At 47.3% G+C, this 26,374-nt stretch overlaps 1 protein-coding gene across 5 annotated transcripts in view; it reads left to right on the top strand.

The window, feature by feature from the left end:
* TAF1 (TATA-box binding protein associated factor 1) overlaps positions 1–26,374 on the top strand; it is a 1,380,965-nt gene that overhangs the window by 379,100 nt on the left and 975,491 nt on the right. For all 5 annotated transcript variants that reach the window (XM_069612352.1, XM_069612355.1, XM_069612353.1 and 2 more), the window contains exon 11: positions 2,687–2,814. In XM_069612352.1, coding sequence (XP_069468453.1) covers positions 2,687–2,814 — 128 coding nt within the window. The remainder of the gene's footprint in view (positions 1–2,686; positions 2,815–26,374) is intronic.

Below are 26,374 nucleotides of genomic sequence, written 5' to 3'. Positions count from 1 at the left end.
GCCATTCACCCAATAGGCTAGGCCTTATACACAAGCACTGCAACGTAATGCCACCATGCATTTGCCCTTATCACCAACCACAACTATCCACATACACACCACTTCCACCAGCACTCTTATCCGACACACACCCACCAATCACATACTGAACCTTTGCATTGCACCCAATCACAAACAGTTCGCGATCCGGACAATCTACAAACATACCACAGCCTCCACCACCCCTACCCACAACCATTCCCAAAGTATTGCGTCACTACCAACCTACCCGCTACCTTTTCACCACATTGGGCCTACTTCAACAATTCAGCACACACCATAGTTACCAAGCACAGTGAAGGTGCACTTCTACCATATCCTCTTCCAGACTAACAGTATGCAAACCCAGCACCCAGTTCCCACACTGCATTACTTTTCACAGCACCATCGCCAAGTACACATCAAAAACATTACCATGTAATAACTGTGTACTCCCCTGCAAAACCAAACATGTACACATTGCAGCTCACTTCTCCTACTCTATTGCGTCTGAAATATGCTCTACACCCACTATTTACAGGTTACCATCCGCTAACTGCTGCACAATCCAAAATGCAGTACTTCCGAGTGTGTCGGAAACTCCTAGCCTCTTGATTGTATGTCTAGGCCTTCAACACTCTAACTGCTACATAATGGCACCATCCATTGCACCATGTCACCAACTTCAACTATCCACATACAGAGCACTACCATCAGTACTCCTACCCAACCTGCGCACCGCCATGAAAGTATGTAGCAACAAATTGCACCACTTACCATAATGTAGAAAGGAAACTCTCTCATGCACCCCTCTGCACTTTCATTCACATACCATGGCCATCCCCACTTCCATTCCCAAACTATTGTCACTGCCAAACTACCCACAATCGGTTTGCAACCTATGTCATGTGCACTTCATTCCCCTTCTAAAAGTGCTATACAACCACTCACCACGTAAAGAGATTTGTGCAAACAGGTTGCGGCACAAGCTATCGGGCCGTTAGGACACCTGCCTCCAATCACCACACAAAGTAGTCGCCTGTCTAGCTACCTGCGACTTGACGCAGTACGCGCGTAAACTGCAGGCACTCCTCCATCTTCTTCCACCTACCTATGTCAAATGAACCACTTCTCACTCCCCCACCTGTTTCTTCCCTTATTGCCGCCAACGTATTCCGTACGGTACATTTTCCAGACCCTTCCGCTGCCGCACTGTCCTCCGATACACCATGGCGGCTTTCCCCAAAAATGTTGACGCACACCACGCTACCCTCCTGCCAACCACGGCCCGCATCCAAACTTCGCCGACAGCACGCCATACAGCCAGCCAATGAAACTTCTGTCCGCGGAGTGAACAGGGAAATGGGTCCGCAGAGCGGACCCAGATATCACTAATATCTTGGGACGTTTCAGTTCTTTGCAACAAAAGTACTGGTCGAATTTCCACCAGACACACACAAGCCCCTTCTGGGCATACCCGTCCCACTGCATATGGTCTTTCCCCTTCTGTAATGGCTTGGCAGGTAAAGTACGATGGTCTGGAGGGTTGCCCAGAGCAATGCCAGTGGTTAAGATTCAGTCTAAACCTTCCTGCCCTCACCTCTTTGTTTTTGCTTTGTCACCCCAAGTGGGACGGGTATGCCCAGACGTGGGTCCCGTGCCTGCTGAGCCTAGAGACCCAAGCTACTCCTCAGTGATGAGGCCCAGCAAGGCTGAAACATGTTTGGGGATGCTTGTGGTCTTGTGCAGAAGGGATGTGACCTAGCAGTTCGGGCTGGACTTTCCCTTTTGGGGTGGGAACAAGCCTGATTTGCATATGGTCTTTCCCCTTCTGTAATGGCCTGGCAGGCGAAGAACGATGGTCTGGAGTGTTGCCCAGAGCAATGCCAGTGGTTAAGATTCATTCTAAACCTTCTAGCCATCACCTCTTTGTTTTTGCTTAGTTGAGAGGGATTACAGGCTGTCGCATTGTCTAAACTCCCTCAGAAACTTTCTAGGATAGACCTACTTGCATGTTCTGTTTTGTTCTAAGCGATGTGCATGGATGTGCCTTACAGACCCTTAAGCCCCAATTAGACCTCTTCCTCTCATGCCCTGATGCTCCTCTCCCTATGGCTCTCTACTCTTTCTTTCTGGGGTACTCTTCCCTCAAGGCAGCTCTCTTCTCTCCAGCGCCTCCCCCTCTTCTCCATTTAACGTCTTGGGTCAGATTACTGACGTTGTTGCACATTTTAATGGTACAGTGACCGTTAACTTGTATGCATGTAGTCTGCATGAGTTTGATGTATGCTATATTTCTGCTCATCTCTGTAATCTTCACCTTGTTTTATTATCTCATCCTTTAGGCTGCTTAGCTTTTAGTCTAGTGGTCCTCCCAGGCGCTCTGCGGAGAATTAAATACTGGTGACGGCATCTTAGAAACTGACACCACTGCAGCCTAGGAGCCTTTTTGTTACTTAGTAATATCAGATCACATTTCTCTACAGTGTGCCACTATGTGGAGAGCCCGTTGGAGGGGTCCTGATCCGACCATATGTTTATCACACCTGAGTTAAGCTCTAGTTTGTTCTGGGGAATTATGTTTTAAAGATAAATCGTTACAAGAAATTATTCCAAAATGTGATAAATAATTATGATTAATCACTTTCTGCCTCCTGAAACTCTGCAGAAATTCCAGATGAAAAAGAGACAACCACTTCAAATTCTCCATCGAAAGAGAACAAGAAAGAGTCCTCTCTGAAGAAGAGCCGTATCCTGCTGGGCAAAACTGGCGTAATAAAGGAGGAGCCGCAACAGGTTAGTATGGATGCTGCGTGGTGGGCAGAGAGTGATTAAGTGCATGCAGCGATCTGTCAAACAAGATGCAATACCAGCAATGTGGAACCCGTAGCTATTGCTATGCTTGAACAATGTACTGACTCTTAGATTGAATTAAGTGATGTCTTTTTGCTTTACTTCCTTGCTCAACTCTAATCATAAGGTTACCAGTGCATGGGAGCAGGATGTTGGACCTTCAATTGAGTTAATTCTCCTCTAGTCCATGGTCCAATCCAGTGTTTTTGGTACCAAAAACTGGCACCACAGATTTGATGTTGTGTGTGGATTCTAGGGCTCTGCATGCTGTCGCCAAGACAGATGCACGCTCCCTTCTAAGCACAGATGAGCTGGTTGGCAAGCTTGGTGCTGTAAAATACCTAAGCACCCTTGACCTCACCCGTGAATACTGGCAAATATCCCTGAATGAGATTTCCAATGAGATGATTGCATTCTCTGCCCCAGATTTTCTTCATCAATTCCAAGTAATGCCTTTCGGGTGTAGGAAATCTCCTGCCACATTTCAGAGACTTAATAACCCAAGTTCTGCTCGGTTAGAAAACGTTTGTATGGCATATGTAGATGATACTGCTGTCTTGAGCACCGGTTGAGAGCAACATGTTGAACATCTGAGACAAGTGTTGCAGGCCCTTCAGCTGGCCCACCTGACCACTAAGGCACCCAAGTGCAAGATTGGTCAGGGTTCAGTGACCAACCTTGGACACAAGGTCGATGGGAGCCTGGTTCAGCCGCTACCTAGCAAAATAAAGTTAGTAAAATACTGGGAGACCCCCACTACCAATACCCAGGGCCTCACTTGGTATTACAGGAATTTCATGGGTGACCAGTATTACTCAATCAATTTTTATTTAATCGTATTTCTCCATTAAGTTAGCAATATTTAGAAATCTATATCATATTTTTATAAAATTCACAGTGAACAAGCCAAAACAAAAAATAGCATAATAACATATTCAAACAGGCTCTATATAAAACCCTGATCATTACAATTATATAAAACATAGCTCCCATGCATGTCCTCGTTTACGCAAAACAGAGAACCGATGAAATATTAACAGAAAATGAACCAAATCTTCGACTCCTATTTTGTGGGCACACTTTGTGCTTCCTCCTACACACCCTTCTGCACACCCTTCTTAATGTATTGAGGGGTGAGTACATTTAAACGTATCATTCCTGCATTCTGGGGACCTTATTCCACAGATTTCTCCTTCCATCTTATATGTGTACGTAAGTCTGTATTTAAAGCTAAAGAGTGCAGCCCATGTATATTTGGGACATCTGCCTCTCTCCGCATCGGACAACCTCTTGAGTTGACTTAATGTGCCCAATTTATTTATTTCCCACCCCTATCCAAATGGATAGTGCCCTACAACCATCCTACCACAAGTATTTTTCTTTACATGCGGAGGCTTAAATCACGCTTACACTAAAATTCACTTTATTATTAGCAGAAAATCCAGATGTGCTTTTAAAAAATAAGTTAAAAATCTTAACTAGCCTGACACCTTCAAACCGAACACGCCAAATTCAGCTCATAAGGCGTGTAAGAGTACAGAAGTAAGGCGATTGACCACAGGTGGTACACGTTTAGCTATAAACCTTTATGTTAAAGAAAGGCAAAGAGGGGTTTACTACCTCAAAGAAATGAACTAATTGGCCAGTCAGGATGTCAAAAGTAAAAAGTCCACCGTTGTGTTGATAAGCCTATTTCCGACCCTCACACTAACAACTTAAGAATAAAGTGTATAGGGCTCTCCTTCGGATGATGTGTCGTAGATGTTTTCTTTCACTGGAGTCTAGCCCGGCAAAAATGCGCACAAGCATCTTTATTTTAAACTCTTAGAACCTCCTGCACATGGACTAAGGTCACTGAGGGCGTAACCACCACAAAGGGCATTGAGGCCATACAAATGGGGGAAAGGGCGCTATTTAAGTGACGAATACAATTCAATGAAGTTCAAATCCGTGCACAACAAAGATTCCAAACGAAAGGACCAAGGGGATGCCTCCGTCCTATTGGCTTTCATACTGTTCCCTTCCCCTGACTCTTTCAGATGTTCAACAAAACACAATTCCTGGATAAATTATTTCACTCCCCAGATTTTCCTATTTTTCAAGTGTCCACAAACTTTTATAGGACTCCAACATCTGGGGAAATGACTTCCTTCCTCGTGTTTCCTTACAATGTCTATATGCACCAGGATAATTTACTCCTTACCCCTGGTTGTTCTTTAACTTCAAATTCTTCAAAATGCTAAGAGAGTAGTTGCTCTTTCTAAGTTTAGCACACTGTTCACTCCCACCAGGGACTGATGACTTCTCCCCTGGTCCTCTCGGGCTTTGTTGTTCAATTGGATGCAGTGCACAGACTCTCAATACAGCTTTTTCCCAGCTTGGTTTACTCTCCTGCCATGCCTTTTACTTTTCTCTTGTATGCTCTGCTTTCTCCTAGGGTCTCAGACCTTCCTATTTATAAGCTTCTACTTTGGTGCGGTTCCCAGACTCGCAATGTGCCTTTTTCCTGGCTTGGTTTACTCTCCTGCCAGTATCTTTCTCGTAAGTTTCAGACTATCTTTCATACTACTTTACTTTTATTTGGGTGCAGGTCCCAGACTTGCACAGCACTTTTAGGGTCAACTACCCTTCTGTTCGGATTCACATATTTGTTTTCCGCTCCCCAGACCTACAACCCCTCTCTCCCTGCCTACATAACTTTTTCTCTGGGTTCGTGTCTTCAGGACAGCCAGATTTCTTTTCAAGATTCTGGCAGTGATCAGTGAAAATCTATTCATATCTTGTTGTGCGGCCAATTTTGAATGGATTGTGTCCTCCAACGTATTCCTCATCTTAGATGCATTCCATCCAGCTTTAGCTGCTTCGGAAATGTTTTCCTCGGCAGAGGGCGCAGTCGTCGAGGTCCCTCAGAGGCCTCCGTCGAGGGTGACGTCATTGGGTATACAAATAGCGCGCGCGGCGCCCGTTGGCCTCAGTTCCGTTTTTCCGCAGTACGTGTTGCTTCGGAGACTCGGCGAACCTCGAGTGTGACGCAGTTACTGAAGAAGATATCCGATAATGTCATCGACCCCGACTACCCCGCGTTCGGGGTTCAAAAAGTGTAAATCCTGCGGTTTGAAAATGTCCATTATGGACCTGCACCGAGAATGTCTGTGGTGCCTCGGTGAAGGCCATGACATGGAGGCCTGTACGAAGTGTCAGGCAGTGACTGGGAAGGCCTTGCAAGGCCTTGCGAGAGAGGAAGGAAAACTGCAGGTAGGTCGAAAACCCGACCGAAAAGCCTCTAGCATCGAATCGAGGTCCCGTGAGGAGAAATCTCCTCGACGCGCAAGGCAAAAGCATCGGTCTAGACTCGAGGTGGTCTTCGACGGAAAAGTCCCAAGAAAAGATGCCATCGGGAACCCTCCAGAACGCCGAGCGAAAAAGACCGCTTGAGTCGAGTCGACCGTTTCGAGGTCACCTACGCCATCCAGAACCCGACACACCTCGAAGGGTGAGCCTTCGAAGAGCGCCTCGAAGCCAGCTCCATCGACGACCACTATTTTGTCAGCACCATAGACGCCTTTGTCGACGTCAACCCCGAAGCCCTCGGCGCCAAATATTCCAAAGGCTCCAATTCAGCCAGAAGCTGTCAAAATAACAGCAAAAGAAAAGGCTGTAAAGCCTTCAGGCTCCACTGATACACCTCTCCCAGAAAAGGTTTTTAAACCTCTTCCAAGGAAAGAATATTTCAAATCCTTAACTTCAATTTCTGAAGAACAGGAGAGGTCTGATGAGGAGAATATTCCTTTTGGACTGGAATATGGCACCCCAAATGTCCCAGAATGCCTGATTTCTGAGGAAAGTGTGGCGTACCCTTCCATCCTCCAGAAAGGGACGACAAGCGTGTGGATGGTGCGCAAGGTATTTTCAGCTGGGAGTATGGCTTTAAAATCGGCCAACTCCACATGTGCCTTGGCAATATTTTCGTACACTCTGTGCGAGTGCATTGCAGTGGTGGCAGAGCACATACCAGAAAGGGATGAAAGGGAAGGATTCCTAGCCATTGTTAAAGATGGAAAGGAGGCCATGCAGGAATCCCTTCAATCTGGATTGGACACTGCAGATAGTGTGAGCAGGTCCATGGGCACTAGCACAGTAATGCACAGATTTGCGTGGTTGCGAAAGTCTGCCCTTTGACGGGTCTCACCTTTTTGGCAACAAGGCTGACGAGAGCCTTGAGAGATTGGCGACCTCAAAAGTGGCTGCAAGTCTTTAGGGGCTGCTTTTAGGCAACCTCAGCCTTTTCGTGCATCAGGACAATCTTTGAGGGGACTATCCTATCGTTACTACTCCTCATATGGAAAGGCGAGAGGAATGGCCAGTCAAAGAGACCAGAAAAAGGCCACTCGTGGTGGACGAGGAAAACGTGCAAAACCAGCCCCAGCTGTAGCCTCTTTACCATCAGCAGCCGCAGCAACTGCCACAAAACCACTTTGAGGACTTGCATCACAAGACACATGTGGGAGGCAGGCTGTCACAGCATCTGCAAGAAGGGCGAGTCATTAGTTCAGATGTTTGGCCTCTAGAAATAATAGCCCAATGTTACTGCCTCCCTTTTCTAATGCAACCTCAAAGCAATCCACCAGGGAGACACTCTTTGAAGTTTCCAGACCCGCTCCTACATCTGGAAGTCTTAACCCTGCTGGAGAAAGGTGCTATAGAACTAGTACCTGTAGCGCAGAGGAACAAGGGATGTTACTCCCCATATTTTTTGATTCCCAAAAAGGACGGAGGACTGAGACCCATCTTGGACTTAAGAGGCTTGAACAAGCTCCTCAGGAAGGACAAGTTCAAGATGGTCACTCTTTCTCAGATCCTTCAGGCCCTTCAGCTTCAGGACTGGTTGGTGTCATTGGACCTCCAGGATGCTTATTTTCATGTGTCAATCCATCTCAAGCACAGAAAATACCTGATGTTCGTAGTTGGCGAATCACACCATCAGTTTTGATTCCTGCCATTTGGGTTGACCTCCGCCCTGAGGGTCTTCACCAAGTTAATGGTAGTGGTGGCAGCGCACCTCAGGAGAGGGGGGGGGATTCACATCTACCCCTACCTGGACGATTGGTTGATCAGGGCACGTTCTGCTGAACAAGCCCTGAATCATCTGAAAGTCACCTGCCACTTCCTCCACAGACTGGGCTTCTCCCTCAATTTCAAGAAATCACCAATGACCCCTTCCCAACAGCTCCAGTACATAGGGGCTGTATTAGACACATCCTTGGGAAAGAGCTTGCCTCCCAAGACAAGGGCTCACGACATTCTTCAGATGGTTTCCAAAATGCCCAAAATCTCCAGGCCTACGACTTCTTAAGGTTGCTCGGCCTCATGGCATCCTGCATCTTCCTAGTGCCAGAGGCACGCCTGAGGATGAGATCCCATCAATGGGCTCAAAAGACTCAATGGTCCAAGTTCTCAGGTCAAATTACGGCTCTCCTTCAGATTCCGAACAAGGTTCGGCAGGATCTTCTGTGGTGAACTTGTTCAGAGAATATCCTGAAAGAAGAACCCTTTTGGCAACCATGGCCGGAGATCACAGTAGTGACGGACGCCTCACTGAAGGGATGGGGAGCTCATGCCAACGATCTGACAATCAGCGGTCGTTGGTCTCCATCGGAGTCCAGACTACACATCAACCTTATAGAGCTGAGAGCAATCAGACTAGCGCTGAAGGCTTTTCTGCCATCTATCAGAGGAAAAAATGTCATGATAATGACGGACAACACAGTGGCCATGCATTATCTAAACAAAAGAGGTGGTGTAGGGTCACTACCTCTGTGCAGAGAGGCATTGCACCTCTGGTATTGGCCAATTCAAGAAGGAATCTCCTTAACGGCAGTTCATCTAGCCGGGGAGGAGAATATGACGGCGGACGCTCTGAGCAGGCAGAGCATGGTGTCCCACGAGTGGTAACTGGCTCAGGAAGTCCTTCAGATCATCTTCACCCTTTGGGGGACCCCTCAGGTAAACTTGTTTGCGACCGAAATCAACCGGAAGTGCGAAAAGTATTGCTCAAGGGAATTTCCCCCGAGAGGAGCCTTAGGGGACTCGTTTGTGGTGGAGTGGAACTTCCCACTGCTATATGCGTTCTCTCTGATTCCCGTCATTCCTCAAGTCATCAGGAGATTGAGACGGTTCGGAAGCAGTATGATCCTAATTGCCCCGGATTGGGCGAGGAGAACGTGGTACCTTCTAGAATTGTCCATCTGCCCTCCATTATGTCTTCCTCAGAGAGAGGACCTTCTCTCACAAATGGAGGGCCAGGTTCTCCATCCAGAGGTCTAGACTCTCAAACTTCATGCTTGGTATCTGAAAGGCTAAGATACAAGGATTGGGACCTTCCAGATGACGTCATGGAGGTGTTGCTTTCGGCAAGAAGGGCAGCAACAAAATCTCTACCGTTGCCATTGAAAAAAGTTTTGCAACTGGTGCAGAGAAAATAATGTGATCCTTTTCGATGTTCTATCCCAGAAGTGTTGTCCTTCCTCTTGTGCCTGGCACATAGAGGCCTCAATTTTGGGACCATTAAAGGTTATCTTGCAGCGCTTTCCATTTTCAAGCGCTCTTCGGAAGAATGTTCCTACTTTAAAATTCCTTTGATAATACAATTCTTAAAGGGACTTACCAATGTGTTCCCTGCTTACCCTTTCCAAGTCCCAGTTTGGGACCTTAATCTGGTTCTAAAGTTTTTAATGTGTGCCCCTTTTGAACCCTTGCACACTTGTCCATTAAGATTACTAACATTGAAAAACGCTTTACTGGTTGTTTTAACAGCTGCAAGAAGAGTGAGCAAATTGCAGGCATTGTCTTCTGGGCCAACCTATACTGTGTTCCACAGGGACAGAGTGGTATTGAGGGTTAAACCCTCATTTTTGCCTAAAGTTGTGTCTGATTTCGATTTAAATCAGAAAATGATTCTGCCCGTGTTCTACCCTCCACCTCATCCCAGTAAGGAGGAGGAAAGATTGCACAGTGTGGATCCGAGAAGAGCTCTAAGCTTTTACATTTCTAGGCTTAGAGTGGATAATCAACTTTTCATTGGCTACACCGGAAGGAAATTGGGTCAATCGGTGTCAAAATAAACCATATCATGTTGGATTGTGCAGAATGCTACAGATTGGCGGGAAAAGACCCACCAGAAGGCTTAAGGGCCCATTCCACCAGAGGTATAGCCTCTTCGACTGCCCTTCAAAGAGGTGTTTCTTTTCAAATCTATTTGTGAGGCAGCAACTTGTTCATCGCTGTACACTTTTTCTAAATTCTATAGTCTGGATGCTTCCCAATCTAAAGTGCTTGGTTTTGGTAAAGTAGTACTATATTCGGCCATATAATATTATTAAAGGTCTACTCGCTCCTCCAGAGAGCTTTCTGCACTGCTTTAGGAGTCTATCTAAGATGAGGAATACGTTGGAGGACACAATACATTCGAAGAACAAGTTACTTACCAACTGGTAACGTTCTTTCGACTGGATGTTCCTCCAACATATTCCTCATCGCCTTCCCATCCTACACCTCTGTAGATTTTCCGGGTTATTGCCACTTCAACTCTCGCAAGGCTGACACCTGACTACCTATGCAACAGAGCAAGAGGAGGAAAAACAGAACTGAGGCCAACGGGCGCCGCGCGTGCTACTTGTATACGCGATGACTTCACCCTCGACAGAGGCCTTCGAGGGACCGCCACTCGATGACATCGACGCATGCCACCCTTGGCCGAGGAACACATTTTCAAAGCAGCTAAAGCTAAATCTAAGATGAGGAATACGTTGGAGGAACATCCAGTCGAAAGAACGCTACCAGTTGGTAAGTAACTTGTTCTTCTGTATCCTTCCGGGAGCGTTTTGCCTCTTCACAGCATCCTCCCAGTTTCAGCAACACCCATAGTTTCCCCCAGGCAGATGGTCCTCCAAGCTTTGCTTTCTGGACGTAGACTGTCTCATCTCTGCCTTTCATGCACAGTGTCTCCTTCGAGTCCTCCGGGTTTCCTGGAGAGGCTTTTCTTACGGCTCCCTGTTCGGCAGCTGTGTTTTGATTCAATCCCAGGTTGCTTCAGCGGGATTCCTTTTCCCACTGCCATGCAGCGTGGTCACCACCCTTCAACTTCCCGCTCTGTTTGGGAGTGGCTCTGGACCATTGGTGTAGCAGTCCCTCGCTTGCATACTGGCTCAGAAAGCGGGTTATTTTTGGCTTCCTCAGTATTAGCACACTGAACTTCCGGGGCTGGGCTCTCTTTTCTGTTGATTTGCTATGCACACTGTTCTTATACTTCTTGGTTGGCAATGCATGTCAAGTCCCTTGTTAGTGTTTCTGATCCTGCATTCTTTACTCTTTGATACCTCCTCCTCCTCATCTCAGTACTGGTTAAGGGAACCTTGCCTCCTACCTTACAGAAACATATGGAAATATAAGGGGTATATGCAGGCAATATAGGGTACTTATATGAGGTAGAGGGGGACAGAGTGGGTCAATACCTTAGCAAGTCCTCCCAGCTCTTCCTCGTCTCAGTATTGGAAGTTGAGGTCATTTTGCAAAAATCCATAGTGGAGGATAACAGGTAGGGGAAGAGTGGAGGGGATGGTAAGAGGTGGATATGTGGGGGATACCGCGTTCTCCCACAATAGTCATCACTGGTTCCATAGGGGGTTCGCTCCCCATGAGATCCTTCTGCTGAGTACAACCCCAAGGGTGTCTGTCGGGTAGCCGCCACACCTTCCTGGCCTCATGGGAAGGGTCTTCCATCATGGAAGCAGTGACAATACCCTGGGATTCATCACAGGCGCTATCAGGTATATCTCCAGGGAGACGTGCTATTTGGCACAGGAATTTATTTTGCAACCCCTCCACCCTAGATCTCGCTGCCATAAAAATGATGGAACAGACCTTTGCCTTGTATACCTCCAGGCACCCGTCCAATCAGAATGCCCCAAACTTGAACTAACAATGTAAAATGCCCTTTAATCCTTAATGAAGACCTTTCAGCTGTCTTCTTAAAATTATTGATCCAAACACAGCTCTTTAAGAAGAGTAGACTCAAATAAAAATGACACTTCTCTCTCATCACTATGCTCATTTAAAAATTAACTACAAGGTTACACCCTTTTGCCGTACATTTAAAAAAAATCATATTCAGCCCCCAAAATACTCATTTTGTTTAGCAGGCACTGTTGGAGGCCTGCCAGGGGTAAGTCTTCTGCATTCAGAAGCATTCTATAAAATGCACCCTTCAGAGGTGAGGGGCGGGGGGTTCTCTTTCCTAAGAGAAGTACTAGAATCAACGTCTGAAAGGAATACATTGAATACATTGGGGCCAACTGACCTGAGGGTCACCTTTTATTGGTGTTGGAAAACAATGTATAATTCCCCGATCTTGTATATCAGACCGACAGTGAGATGTCTGCATACCACAGTTGGATAAGATTTAATAAACCATTAGGGACTTTAATAAAATGTGAATATGCCAGACCGTGATTCTATCAATCAAATGCTTTTTCCAAATCAGAAAAAAATCCAAGAATAATCTCCCTCCCTTAACCTTTCCGTATTCCTCCTTGATGGTGCTCGGAGTGAGGCAGTGGTCCACTGTACTAAGCCCTCCCCTGAAACTCGTTTGGGAGGGCTTCAAGATATTGTTACTTTGCGTCCACTCCTCCAGCCTGAGCAACACGCATTTGGAGAATTTCTTAATGACAATGTCCAGTAAGGAAATTGGCCTAGAACTGTGGGCGGCTGGTGGTCCAAGGACTACTTGACAACAGCATTAAACATAAAAAAATGTGGTGTCCTTCATTAAAGCTCTCATTATTACAAACAATAAATCCTTTTCTTTTTGTCTTTTGGCAATTTTTATATGCCATTTTGAAACCATAATTGACCAGCAGTGTACACACCACTCATTAAATCATGGTTCAATTTTCTTTTCAAAATTCTACATTCTGCTTCGAACCATGGAGCATCTCTTTCTACAACCTGGATTTCCTGAACCTGGGGACGCTGTTTGCCAATAGCTCTGCCCCAGATAGTTTCTCCCAAAGACTGACACTTTCCTTTGTGGCCTCTGGACTGTTTAGCAGTATTAAGAGAATATCTTAATTTCTTGTGAATTCATAATTCTTTCCAAAGCCACCTTCTCGAGCTTAGGCATCGCCAACCAGCCCCTCTGGCTGTCGGACATCTTCTTCGTGGTTCCACTCTTTGTTCAAATGCAAAATTTTATAACGTTCCTGAATAAAATAAATCCACAATACAATAATTAATGACTGTGGAACAGTATTGCTGGTCTTGAATGCTTAGGAATGCACCATTTGCCATTAAAGATCCCAGAAAATCCCCAGGGAGAACCCCAAAGTACACCTGGAAAATCTGTGCTCGATTTTTGACCAATGTTCCTGTCGAAACATTTGAACTACATTTCATTAAAATATTTAGCTCGAGAACCTGAACAACTTGACCTGTCCTATGTGTCTAAAAATGTCCTTCTGGCCACTCGATTTCCTCAACATTTCCTGTAAACAACCACTTCATGTCAAATGACGTTAAAGGTCCTGCAAATTTCCTTTACTAGAATAACATGTGGTCCAGATGGCTATTAAGTACTGCAAATTAAAATGTTCCATAAGCAGTCTTAACTTTATTACATTTCCAATTTTTGTTTCAATCATTTGTCCGCCAACTGAACACCGCTATGGTCTTGTCGAAAAATTTGATTTTGCTCACCATTTAATTTTATATGTACATTTTGCTTATTGCGCACAAAAGGTTGGGCACCCCTGTCCTAGTTAAGTGGCAAAAGTTGGAATCCAGGGTAAAGGAGCCATTTCCTGGATATTGCTTATTTCTTAGAACCACCATTTGGAACTTTTTGTTGGCAAATAACTTTTACACTGTTTCCTCGGTTGAAATAATATCCCTGCACATTAGATTCAGATGAGTGTTGGGGTCAGTAATAGAGTTTTCAGTAATAGAGTTTTGGACAAGACAGTGACTGACTATTTGTTGACATCCTGATGTTTTCATTAGTTTTCTTTGAGGCAGGGAAACCCCTCTTAGCTTTAGGGACAGAAATGCATTTAACCAACTCTCTTTTTATGTTGAATAAGTTTATTACCCAAAACGTGTCACCTCTGTGTCCGAGCTTTAGTTCTGCAACTTTACACATGGCAAAGAATTAGGAAAGATTTTCTTTGTGCTGCTTTCCGTCGATAGGCTTCTGTCGGACACCATTTCTTTTTGCTTTGTTTTGAACCCTATTCTGACTTTTTGGATGCAAGTAAAGCTTTTTGCTCATTCTTATGGGGGAACCTGATCATCCCATGCGACCATCAGTACTGAGACACTATGGGCCTCATTACACGGACGGCGGTAAGGGTTAACGGTCACCGTTAATGGCAACGGTGACCGTTAACCCTTACCGCCGTACTACGAGGTCCCTTTGCGGGTTGGAGGATTTAACGCCTGCTTCTTGCAGGCGTTAAAATCCAACCCGCTAAGGGACCTCGGAGCTAATTACGGCACCGCAAAATTGCGGTGGCGTAATTAGCGCCTTCCCCATTTCCATAGAGCCCTATGGGGCAGAAATGGGAATGGGGAAGGGCAATGGCGGAAAGGGGATTTACCGCCCCTCCAACCTTGGAATGGGGCAGTAAATCCCCTTTCCACCAAGGCGGTGCCGGTATTTTACCGGCATGAGCCATGGTGCTAATAGCACCATGGCTCACCGCCTACCGTGTAATGAGGCCATATGTCTCTCTTTGTGAATTCCTGTTGGTGTTACAATTGCATACATCGCCTAAAAGCCAAGTGCGATCAGGATACTTCCGTATAACTTTTTCTGTAATGGCCGCTTGGTTACTTTTTACAATGTGCCTCGGACAAGCTAGTGACAGTAATTATTTTTCTTCTGTTTTTGTAATGTGTTACTCGTGCGCTTTTGCATTTACCGCAAATGGGTACTAAAGGTATGTAGCACCCGAAGAGGGCCCTGCCAAGAGGTTTTCACTTGGGCCAAATTGTTCTTTTGCTGTCTTACTGCTTTCTAAGGTCAAAAAATGGCTAATATGAAAATCCCTTTCCCAGAAAAAGTTGCTGCTTTCGTGGGTTAATGGCTTTTTTGTGCATGAGCCAGATGAGGTGGCTGGGACCCGCGAGTCCCAATCCACAGACTTCCCCCCACCTCCCTTTAAGGCTAGGGAGATGAGCCTGCTCCGCAACACCCTCCCTAGGGTTCTGGGCAAGTGGGACCTCACTGGGTGAGACTCCCCTTTAGGGGACACAAACTCACGTTCATGATTGGAAGCCCCTAGACCATCCACCTTGGTGACATATATGGGACTATCAGATATGAAGAACATCATAAGATCGAGAGACTTGGCTGAAGACAAAACTAAAATACCCCATTATGACCAAGAAGGAGGATCTGTCTCTTTAAGAAGAGACGTACATTTAACAGTGAATGTCATTGAACGAGGAGATCACGCCTAGGAGAGGCGAAGCACTGAGCCAGAGAGAAGAGCGTAAACCGGGGAAGCCCCCTGACAACGTGACGCCTGGAGGAGACAGAGCCGAGGAGAGTTGCAGGGCCTGCAACTTTAAGAGTCCTAAGCAGCAGATTGAAATGCTGGAGGCCCAGTGGTGGGGAGAATTCTCAGAAATGTGTTAATTCCTCTCCACCTTAGAGACCCCCAGCAACTTTGCTGGATTTTAAGACTTTCCATTTTTAACCTGGAGAGAGTGAGACCCTTTTTTCCCCCCCACTCATGTATTTTTAAATGTGATTTGAACTCTTTCATTTAACTTTGGAGTTTGACAAAATCCATAGGCATCATCTTTACATTGTGTCACACAGCACCTTCAGTGCAGTGGCACAGGGAAGTCTTTCAAATTTCCCAAAGGTTTCAATACCTTCTCTGGGATGAACTACTGTTTCCCAGAGCAGTAAAGTGAAATTGACTTTACCTACATTTGTAACGTTCTATACCCAGCACACATTATCTTACAATAGGGTGCCGGAGGGGTTACTTAGTATCCCCTTTGTCTAGTTTCTCATATAACATTTTTGTTACCCTTTCTACAATTAATGACTGGTGGCAGTGGTTTACTTTTAACTAACATTGGGAGTTTTTACCGCGGGCTGCGTCTGCAGCCTTGGTAAAGGTCCTTTCCACCTACACCCTCAGTCTATGAACATGGCAGCTTGTCTCCTGAAGTCATAGAGTTTGGCCATTTAAAACTACCTCAAAGGTGTATGGAAATCCTCAAAGGAGGCACGCAAACCAAACACCAGACACTGTTATTTTAACAAATGGAAGAGATTTGTAATATGGTGCCAGTTAAAGAATGTAAACCCTCCCGCACAGCGCGGCTCTTCACAGCTGAGGGATCAGCTGATCTGCCTGCCGCGCCCGCCAGCCCCTCCTCTCCTGCTTTAAAGGGAGAGGAGGCAGACCGGCAGGCGAAGCCGCAGTCGGGCGAAGGCCGGTGGAAAAGGCCGACGCCGCTCTCTGCAGCTCTCCGCTGCTCGACGGCGCTCAAGGCGCTATTATGCCATCCCACACAAGGTAAGGCTACTTGCCTTAATATCTGCATGTCCCACCCATCATGGGGGAAGGCCCTCCCTACTACATGGTGCACAGTACCGTGCAGCTTCAGAAACGCACGACTCCGATCGCGCACCCGCCCCTCTATTACCTACACCCCCAATATAATAGACCGTAACCTAAAGGTAGGTCTCAGATGTCTGCCGCCATCACGCAGGCACAACTCTAACTCAACCCACCCGGATGACACTTTTGTGCCCCACAGGCCAGCCTGCGCCTTGGCACCATTGCTCTCTGAAGCCATTGCACCTCACCTTCGCCCTAACTCATCAGACGCCCAAATCAAAATGCCCATTACTAACACTGCCACGGATATACCATCCACGCCCAGGCCAAGTGATGCCTACAAGCCCAATGCTGCTACTACTGTCTATGCTGCACTTATACCCCATCTTGATTATGTACCACCTGTTATGCCTAATGATGCCCCCATGCCAAATGTTCATATTGTTCACATTGTTGATACTGTTGCCATTATGCCCAATGTTGTTTCTGCATTGCCTGTTATACCTAATGCTGACACCACGACCAAGTCCAAAAACATACTACCCCCTATCCCTTACCCACCCACTACCCCCCCTAGACCACCCACTTCCATCACACCTCCAACAGTCCACACCCTTAGTTGCGCCCTGATCAACGCTCGCTCCGTACCTGCCCACGCCCTCGACATCAACGACTTGATCATCAAGGACAATCTTGACCTCCTATTCCTCACAGAAACCTGGCTCAATGAAAGTTCAGGACCGGCACTATCTCTGGCTATCCCATCTGGGTACTCCATATTCAGGAAGGACCGCACCTCTCAGAGAGGTGGTGGCGTGGCCCTCATCGCCAGGGAAACCTTTGCTATTAGGGAAATGGCAGGGCAACTTGACCACAATAGTGACTACCTCCCACTCAAAATTAATGTTTCTCCTAACTGCACCATAACTGTGCACATTGTCTACAGACCTCCGGGTCCTTGCACTGACTTCCATGACACCCTCATTTTCGCACTGTCCAACAACATCAAAAAGACTTCTCAGGTCATACTCTTGGGCGACTTCAACCTGGGGCTCAATGACCTGAAGGACCCCCATGCCAAAACCCTCAAGAACGCCCTATCCACCCTAGGCTTTGCGCAATCTGTCTCTGACTCCACCCACATCAAAGGGCGCACCCTCGACTGGATCAGTCAACATAACTGTTCACTACTTGTCACGGAAAACACGCCCACCCCATGGTCTGACCACCATTACATCCAATTCAACCTTTGCACCAAAAAAGTGACCAACTCACCTCCCGCCCCTTGCCCAGCCACTCTCGCCAGGAGCTCCCGCCAACTCACAGTCGAGAATTTAGCCCCCTACCTCCGCAACCCGGCCTTGCAGGCCCCATTCTCCAACAACCCAGAAACCCTAGCCAACACATTCAAAGAAGTCATCACCCAAGCAGTCGACGCCGTTGCGCCACTGACCCTCAAAAAAGCCAAGAAAACCAAACACGCTAATTCATGGTTCTCCAAAGAACTCCTTGATCAACGTGCGAAAAAGAGGACTGCCCTCTCCACCTGGAAAGCTAATCCATCAGAAACCACCAACAATGCATTCAAAGCCATCTCTAAATCATACAAAACTAACATCACCTTAGCTAAAGCTGCTTCCTTCAACGCTAGGATCTATGACGCCAAATCGGGGTCAAAGGAAATTTTCACCATATTCAGGGAACTGGAAAAACCATCCTCTCCTCCTCCCGCTCTCATCAAAGATGACAAATGGTGCAAGAGTATTCAATCCGCAATGCTAGACAAGCTTAACACTCTTCAAACTAAAATTCGTGGCCACCAAAAAGCCCTTTCCCGCCTCATAGCCAACCTGCATAGTCAACCCACCACACCCTCCACCACTAATCCCTCTCCATCTTTTGACTTCAAAGATATTACTGAGCACGAGGTCATCGCCCTGCTCAAATCCATCAAACCTTCCAACTGTAAGGGAGATGCCTGTCCAGCCAGTCTCATTAAAGACTCAGCACAGATCCTAGCTCCATTCCTCACAGCATTCATTAATTCATCCTTCCAGTCTGGCCACGTTCCAACTGGACTTAAGGAGGCCTGGGTACGCCCACTCCTCAAAAAACCCTCGCTGGACCCAACGATCCCGGGGAACTATCGACCTATCACCACTGTACCCTTCCTGCTAAAAATTCTGGACAAAGCAGCCTACCTGCAAGTCCAAAAGTTCCTTGAAGAAAACCGTCTCCTCGGCCTGCGGCAATCTGGCTTCCGCCCACGACACGGTACCGAAACGGCTCTCTTGGACCTAAAGAACCAAATGGACGATCTAAGAGACGCAGGGAAACCTGCTCTCCTTCTGCTCCTGGATCTATCCGTCGCCTTTGACCTGGTGGATCACAACACCCTGTGTCACCATCTAGCTACCCAAGCTAACTTTTCCCCCAAAGCTTGCGAATGGATTACCTCCTTCCTCCAAGAAAGGGTCATGAAAGTCTTCTCTGACTCAGCCTGTGCCACCCCTAGCCACATCATCTGCGGTGTGCCTCAGGACTCATGTATCGCGCCCACGCTTTACAACCTCTTCACCAGGCCACTGTTCAGCATCCTTGACTCCCTGGGCATCTCGTATACAAACTATGCGGATGACACCCAGGTCCTCATCCCACTCACAGGCGATTACCTGGCGGACACTAAAACTCTTACCACCATCTACTCCACTATCCAATCATGGATGGAAGATAACTGGCTATGCCTCAATAGTGAAAAAACTGAACTCCTCCTCATAGGAGCACCCTCCACGCTGGGGAACCTCGGTGAACAGTACACTTCCTTCACTATCGACAACATTCCCATCAAGGTCTCCAATCATGTGAAGACACTCAGAGTCTACCTAGACTCCGACTTGTCAATGGATAGACAGGTCAATGCCATTGCCTCCTCCTCAGCCTATTACTCGAAAGTCCTCAACGCTGCCAGACCTTTCCTGTCACGCCAGAATTGCCTCACCATTGCTAGGGCAATAATTGGATCTAGGCTGGACTACTGTAATGCCCTACTCGTTGGGACCTCCAATAAGAACCTGGCCAAACTTCAGCTAGTTCAAAACAATGCACTCAGGGCGGCCACAGGTACCGCGAGAAAAGACCACATCTCAGAAGTCAGAAGACAGGCACACTGGCTTCCGGTGAAAGAGAGGATTGTTTTCAAAACACTCGCCCTCACCCACAAATGCCTTCATGAACTTGCTCCACCCTACCTGACCCAAAGAATCACCAAGCACTCTGCCACCAGACCATTAAGAATGTGCTATACCAACACGATTGTCACGCCCAAATCACGCAAGGTGCGCGCCGGTGGTGCCAGCTTTCCCACTCGGGCCGCCACCCACTGGAACGCACTGCCACCGCACATCAGAATGATTGAATCCCACCTAGCCTTTCGCAAAGCTGTTAGAACTAAGCTCTTTGTATGAAACGTACCTGACTACACTCTGTTACTGTATTACGAATATCATGCCTCACCTGCAACTATGCCTGTAATTCTTTATCCATAAGACCTCTGGTCTCATGCATATCTGCTGAATTAAGAATCCAACACCTACTTGTAACAGCGCCTCGATGTCCATGGGCTGCAAGTGCGCTATACAAATGCGAATAAATAAATAAATAAATAAATAGAATGTACTCCATCACACATTCTCCATTACATGCTCCACTTACTAGACTCCAGTCTAGTATTCCACTCCATCAAGGTTCACCTAGCAGCTCTATCGGCGTACACCGCTTCTCAAAGCAAGGTGTCCTGCTGGAAGGTCCCCATCATTAAGGTGTTCATGGAGGACGTAAAAATACTTTAACCTCCATTTCAAACCCGCTTCCTGGGTGGGACCGAAATGTGGTACTTGCAAAGCTCATAGGATTCCCCTTTGAGCCAATGCACAAATCCAGCCTTCAACACCTTACATATAAGACTGCTTTTCTGTTGGCTATTACCTCCATAAGAAGAGTCGGTGAACTACAAGCTTTGTCAGTTCAAAACCCTTTCTTTGTAATCCCCAAAGACAAGTTGGTACTGAGAGCACACCCTTGGCTTTCCCCTAAGTTCCATGTAAACTGGTCTATCTTACTGCCAGATTTCTCTCAAACCCTTCAAGCTCAGCTGAGAAAAGACGCCATACGTTAGATTTAAGGGAGCAGTCCTTTACTATGTAAACAAGACAAGACCACTACAAAAAAACAGACCAACTGTCTCCATAGCACCTGGCAGGGAAGGTGATCACGCCATCTCCAGGTGGATAGTGAAATGCATACAACTCTGCTACTTTTTATCAAACAAGACTCTGCCTTTCACACCGAGAGCTCACTCTTCCAGGGGTACAGGAGCTACTCTGGCCCACAGTCGACCAGTTTGCCTTCAGGCCACTGGGCGCCCACAGGGACCGGACAGGAATTTCATCTAAGGGGGACCTGCCAACCGAATCTTGAACACGTGTGCTTTTACGCTCCTCTCTCCGCAGGGAACTCAGTGATCGTCTAGCTAATGGTAGGAGCAGGCGATCGTCCAGGGTCTGGATCTGCTACCAAATGTGATCTGGCACTTTGAAGTGTCCTCTATGCGCTAGATGGAATTACCAATAACTATCTTGGACCAAATAACCGGACAGATCCAAGGAAGATGGTAAAATACTGCTTTAATGTCAATGAAAGAAAGCGGGGAGAAGTAACCGATATCAGAATAGATGCATGCTTATTCAAACCTTATCTTGTTTGTTCAGAGCTTATATACTTTTACATACGCCATTTATGACGTCATCCTATGTGGTATCTGCAAAACCCATTAACTGGAGGAATTGGATTAGGGGAGCATATCTACTTTTAAAATCATACAAGTGTTAAATTCTCATTGGCTGCGCCTTGTCTGTAGGACACGCCCGGAGTTACTTCTGCATACGTAATATACTGATTATAGCCGAGAATATGGCAGCGGGTTGGTAAATTTAATGTTGCATGTAAAAGTGCATGCCAGCCTTTATGATTGGTTGGCAACCCTATCCAACCATGGGCTTTCGGCTTGTTTAGCAGCACATGAGTGAAAAGGAAACCTAGGTGCTCGAGATGCATCAATTCATACCTTGTTTTCCCAATTAGTTCATCGTATATTATTGACCTGATCCTTAGACAAGGCCTTCTGTTTGTAGTTGACCTCGTAGTCTGCTCACTGTCCTGGAACATTCAAGGGAGTATGAGCAGACTGCTATCTCCATCTGAGGTTTTAATGAATAGCCCTCGTTTTCTGAGTCACGTGTTAGGAGACCAAGATTTTGTCAATTTCAGCCTCTTATTTATTACTATTTGATTTTATTGACGAGGGTGCCATTAGCCTCTCTGACCTTTAGAGACATGCTCACTCCACCTCACATAGGCTTTTGCCCTCTTGATTGTTCAACAATTGGCACTTGCAGATGTCCTTGTCTCTCCTAATCTTAGCAGAAATATGTCTTATGTACATGCTCTGTTCATTTGACTCCCTTGTGCCTTGCACCCATCTCTCGAAAATAGCCTCCTTGATCCCAGGCCTACCTACTCCCTTATTCTGCACACGAAAACAGCTTCTTCATCAGTTCTTCTTTTAGTCCTAGTCTTGTCTTTTGAGGTTGCAGCGTTGATTCTTAACAGAGGCCGTTGTCCATATTCTTCCATTGGCCATCCTTAACGTTATTTCTCCAGCATGGGGTCTGGCATGGATTCACATGCTCATGAATATTCCCAGTCATCAGGCCGGGAATCCTCTGTAAAAAAATAAAACTGTTTCACTTTCACTTACAAACTGTATTTCGAAGGGATTGTGTCCTCCGATGTATTCCTTATCTTAGATATCTCCTTCCAGCTCTGCTGGCCTCGGAAAATTTTTCTCTAGAGGGCGTTGCGCGTCGACGTCCTCCGAGTCGATGTCCTTCGACAGCCGCCGTATCGACGTCGACGTCATCCTGCCTATAAAGGCCGCGCGCAGCGTCCGTTGCTCAGTTCCGTTTTTCCGCGCTTACTCAGTGCCTCGGAATACCATTGCTCAGTTTTGTCAGGTTAATCCTATTTACCTCGAGTTATTCGATACCATACTCGATGGCTTCTTCGTCGGAACCGACAACTCCTCGATCCGGCTTCAAAAAATGCTGAGATTGTGGGAAAAAGATGTCGCTGACTGACCCTCATTGAGTTTGTCTGTGGTGTTTGGGAGCTGAACACCATTGTTCGGAGTGCGAGGACTGTATGTCCATGACAGCTAAGGCCCTGAAGGAGCGTAGGGGGAAGCTGGTGAAAGGTAAGACTTTTAAAGCTTCTTCTTCCTTGACGAAGTCGAGACATTCGTCTCCTCGTCACCATTCGCGCTCCAGGTCTCGGAGTGGGTCCCATCACTCCTCGAGATCGAAGCACTCGAAGAGGAGACGTCGAAGATCCCCTTCTCCGTCTTCCTCTTCCTCTGTTTCTCCAAAGAGAATCCCTTGCCCCACGAAACGTAGTTCCCGGGCTGAATGGGAGGAATTCCGCAAAAATATGATGAGCGTCTTCGAGAAAGCGGCCTCGACCCCCTCGAAGACTGCCGAGAGCGATGCTCTGGTCGAAAGACCCAAAGGTCAAAAACACCGCGAGTCGCAGTACCCGGCGAAGGAAACCTCTCGAGCGCGTCTCGAACCCTCGAGTAGGACTATGACCTCAAAACCTTCCTCGAAGGTTCCGTCGACGAAGGTTCCGTCGACGCCGAGGTCGGTGTCTTCGACGCCGTTGTCGAAGGGAGCTTCGACACACGGGTCTGTCGACTCGACGCCAGTTTCGACACCGGTGTCGACGCCAAGAAAAGTCACGGTTACGACACACCCAGTGACTATCCCCAGGTCCTCGATGGCGTCGAGATTGTCGAGCAGAATCCCAATTCGGTCGAGGTCATCGAGGCCTACGCCTTTGTTTTCGATGCCACGCTCGAAGCCTTCGGCGTCGACGACATCGACGTTTTCGAGGCCGATTATGACAAGTTCGGCACCGTCTGCCTTGGAAATGGGGTTTACACCCTTTATGAGTTCAGAACAATTGAGAACTATGTCCTCAATTATGGAAGAGGGTGAATTGTCTGAACAGGAAGACACATTTGAGTTGCAGGGACCTGTAACCCCAATTAGAGAGGAATTTTCCTCTGAAGAACGCAGGTTAAAGGATCTTCATGATTCCTTACATGAGGCAAGTGGGTTAGACACTTCCCCTGAGGTGGAGTTTGCTAGGCCAGACCCGGGGGAGCATGCTGAAACCCCCTATAGAGCCTTAATGGCCAGGATCACAGAGTTTATGGGGTGGTCTGCACCTTCACAATCTTTCCAACTAGATGACCTCACGGATATTCTTGACAAAGGCCCACAGGAGGATCCTGTGGTGCCTTTTCATAAAGCTCTTCAGAGTAAGATTATGACGAACTGGGAAACCCCAGATGTCGTCCCGGCAGTAAATAAAAAACTGTCTACAAAATACAGGGTATCTTCTGCAGACCCAGAGTTTTTGTCAAAACACCCATCCCCAGAAAGTCTGGTGGTACAGGCAGCATCTTCTACTGATGTCAAGACGGCTTATCCTACCGTCCCACAGGACAGGGACGATAAAAAATATGATCCTATGGCAAAGAAAGTTTTTTTCGGCATGTAGCATGGCGTTAAAATCTGTTAATGCTACTTGCATCCTTGCTAGATTCAGCCATACACTTTGGGAGTGTGCTTCTACAGCGGCTGACTGCATCCCGGAGGGAGAAGAAAGGGAGGCGTTCCTGAATATCATACAGGACGGTAAAGGCGCTATGTGCGAATCCCTCCAGACGGGCATTGATTCAGCTGACAGTATCAGCAGAGCAATGGCGGCAAGTACAACAACCAGGAGATTCGCTTGGTTGAGAAAGTCTGGTTTTGCCCCAGATGTGCAAGCCAGGCTCTTGAACATGCCATTCGATGGCTCTTCTTTGTTCGGGAAAAAGGCGGATGACAGTTTAGAGAAACTGCAAACTTCAAAAGCAGCAGCAAAATCCCTAGGCGCTGCAATCTGTCAGACACCTTTTCGTCCCACAGGAACCCCTGTGAGGGGCAAGTCCTTTCGCTTCTACTCCACATTCAGAAGAGGTAGAGGACGACCGGCTCAAAGGGGACAAAGAAGAACTACCCGAGGTGGACGGGGTAGATATTCAAAAGCCGCAGCAACAGCAGGTGCCTCTTTACCATCGGCATCTGCATCAGCCGCCCCAAAACCACGCTGAGGACTTCCCTCACAGGACACCTGTAGGAGCCAGGTTGACTCAACATCTGGCGGAATGGCAGGCTATCACGTCAGATGCTTGGGCATTGGAAACAGTTGCCCAAGGTTACTGCCTGCCTTTCCTACGTATACCTCAGAGTCATCCACCGGGGATCAGCTCTCAGAAAGCTCCAGATCCGCTCCTCTTGCAGGAAAGTTTGGACCTGCTAGAGAAAGGTGCCATAGAACCGGTACCTGTAGCGGAGAGGAACAAGGGCTGGTACTCCCCTTACTTTCTCATTCCAAAGAAAGACAGAGGACTGAGACCCATCTTGGACTTGCGAGAATTGAACAAATTCCTCAGGAAAGACAAATTCAAGATGGTCACTCTTTCTCAGATCCTCCAGGCCCTTCAGTTCCAGGACTGGTTGGTATCTCTGGACCTTCAGGACGCTTATTTCCATGTGCCTATCCATCTCAAACACAGGAAATACCTGAGGTTCGCAATTGGCAACTCTCATTATCAATTTCGAGTGCTGCCATTTGGGCTGACCTCCGCCCGAGGGTCTTCACCAAGTTAATGTCGGTAGTGGCGGCAAGTCTAAGGTGGGAAGGGATTCACGTCTACCCCTACCTGGACGATTGGTTGATCAGAGCTGTATCTTCGGAACAAGCTCAGATCCAGCTAAATCACGTGTGCCACTCCCTTCACAAACTGGGCTTCTCCCTCAATTTAAAGAAGTCACAAATGATACCATCGCAGAGACTCCAGTTCATAGGAGCGATCCTGGACACTTCCCTGGGAAAAGCTTCGCCACCAGAGGTGAGGGCTCAAGATATTCTACAGATGGTTACCAAGTTCCAACTTGCCCAACGTCTCCCAGCCTTCGACTTTTTGAGGTTGCTAGGCCTCATGGCATCCTGCATTTTCCTAGTGCCAGAGGCTCGCCTGAGAATGAGAGCCCTCCAGTGGACACTGAGGACTCAGTGGTCACAATTCTCAGGGAGAATGACAGATCTTCTTCAGGTTCCTGACAGGGTGGCTCGAGACCTTCAGTGGTGGGCCTGTCAGGAGAACATTCTGAAAGGAGAACAATTTTGGCAACCCTGGCCGGAGATAACAGTAGTCACGGACGCCTCACTCACGGGGTGGGGAGCCCATGCCAACGACTTGATGATCAGCGGTCGTTGGTCTCCATCGGAGTCCAGACTACATATCAACCTGTTAGAGCTGAGAGCCATCAGACTTGCGCTGAAGGCGTTCCTGTCAGCTGTACAAGGGAAAAATGTCCTGATAATGACGGACAACACGGTGGCCATGCATTACCTCAACAAAAGAGGAGGCGTAGGATCACTACCCCTGTGCAGAGAGGCGATGCAGCTCTGGTTTTGGGCAATCCAAGAAGGAATCTCTCTATCGGCAGTTCACCTAGCCAGAGAGAAGAACTTGACAGCGGACGCTCTGAGCAGGCAGAGCACAGTCTCCCACGAGTGGGAGCTAGCTCAGGAAGTCCTTCAAGAGATCTTCGCCCTTTGGGGAACCCCTCAGGTGGATCTGTTCGCCACCAGCCTCAACAGGAAATGCGGTCTGTTCTGCTCAAGGGAATTTCCCC

Source organism: Ambystoma mexicanum, chromosome 5p (genome assembly GCF_040938575.1).
Source record: "Ambystoma mexicanum isolate Mex_15411 chromosome 5p, UKY_AmexF1_1, whole genome shotgun sequence".
NCBI classification, from domain to species: Eukaryota; Metazoa; Chordata; class Amphibia; order Caudata; family Ambystomatidae; genus Ambystoma; species Ambystoma mexicanum.
The sequence above is the reverse complement of the archived record's forward strand: the minus strand, read 5'-3'. Positions and strand labels throughout refer to the sequence as shown.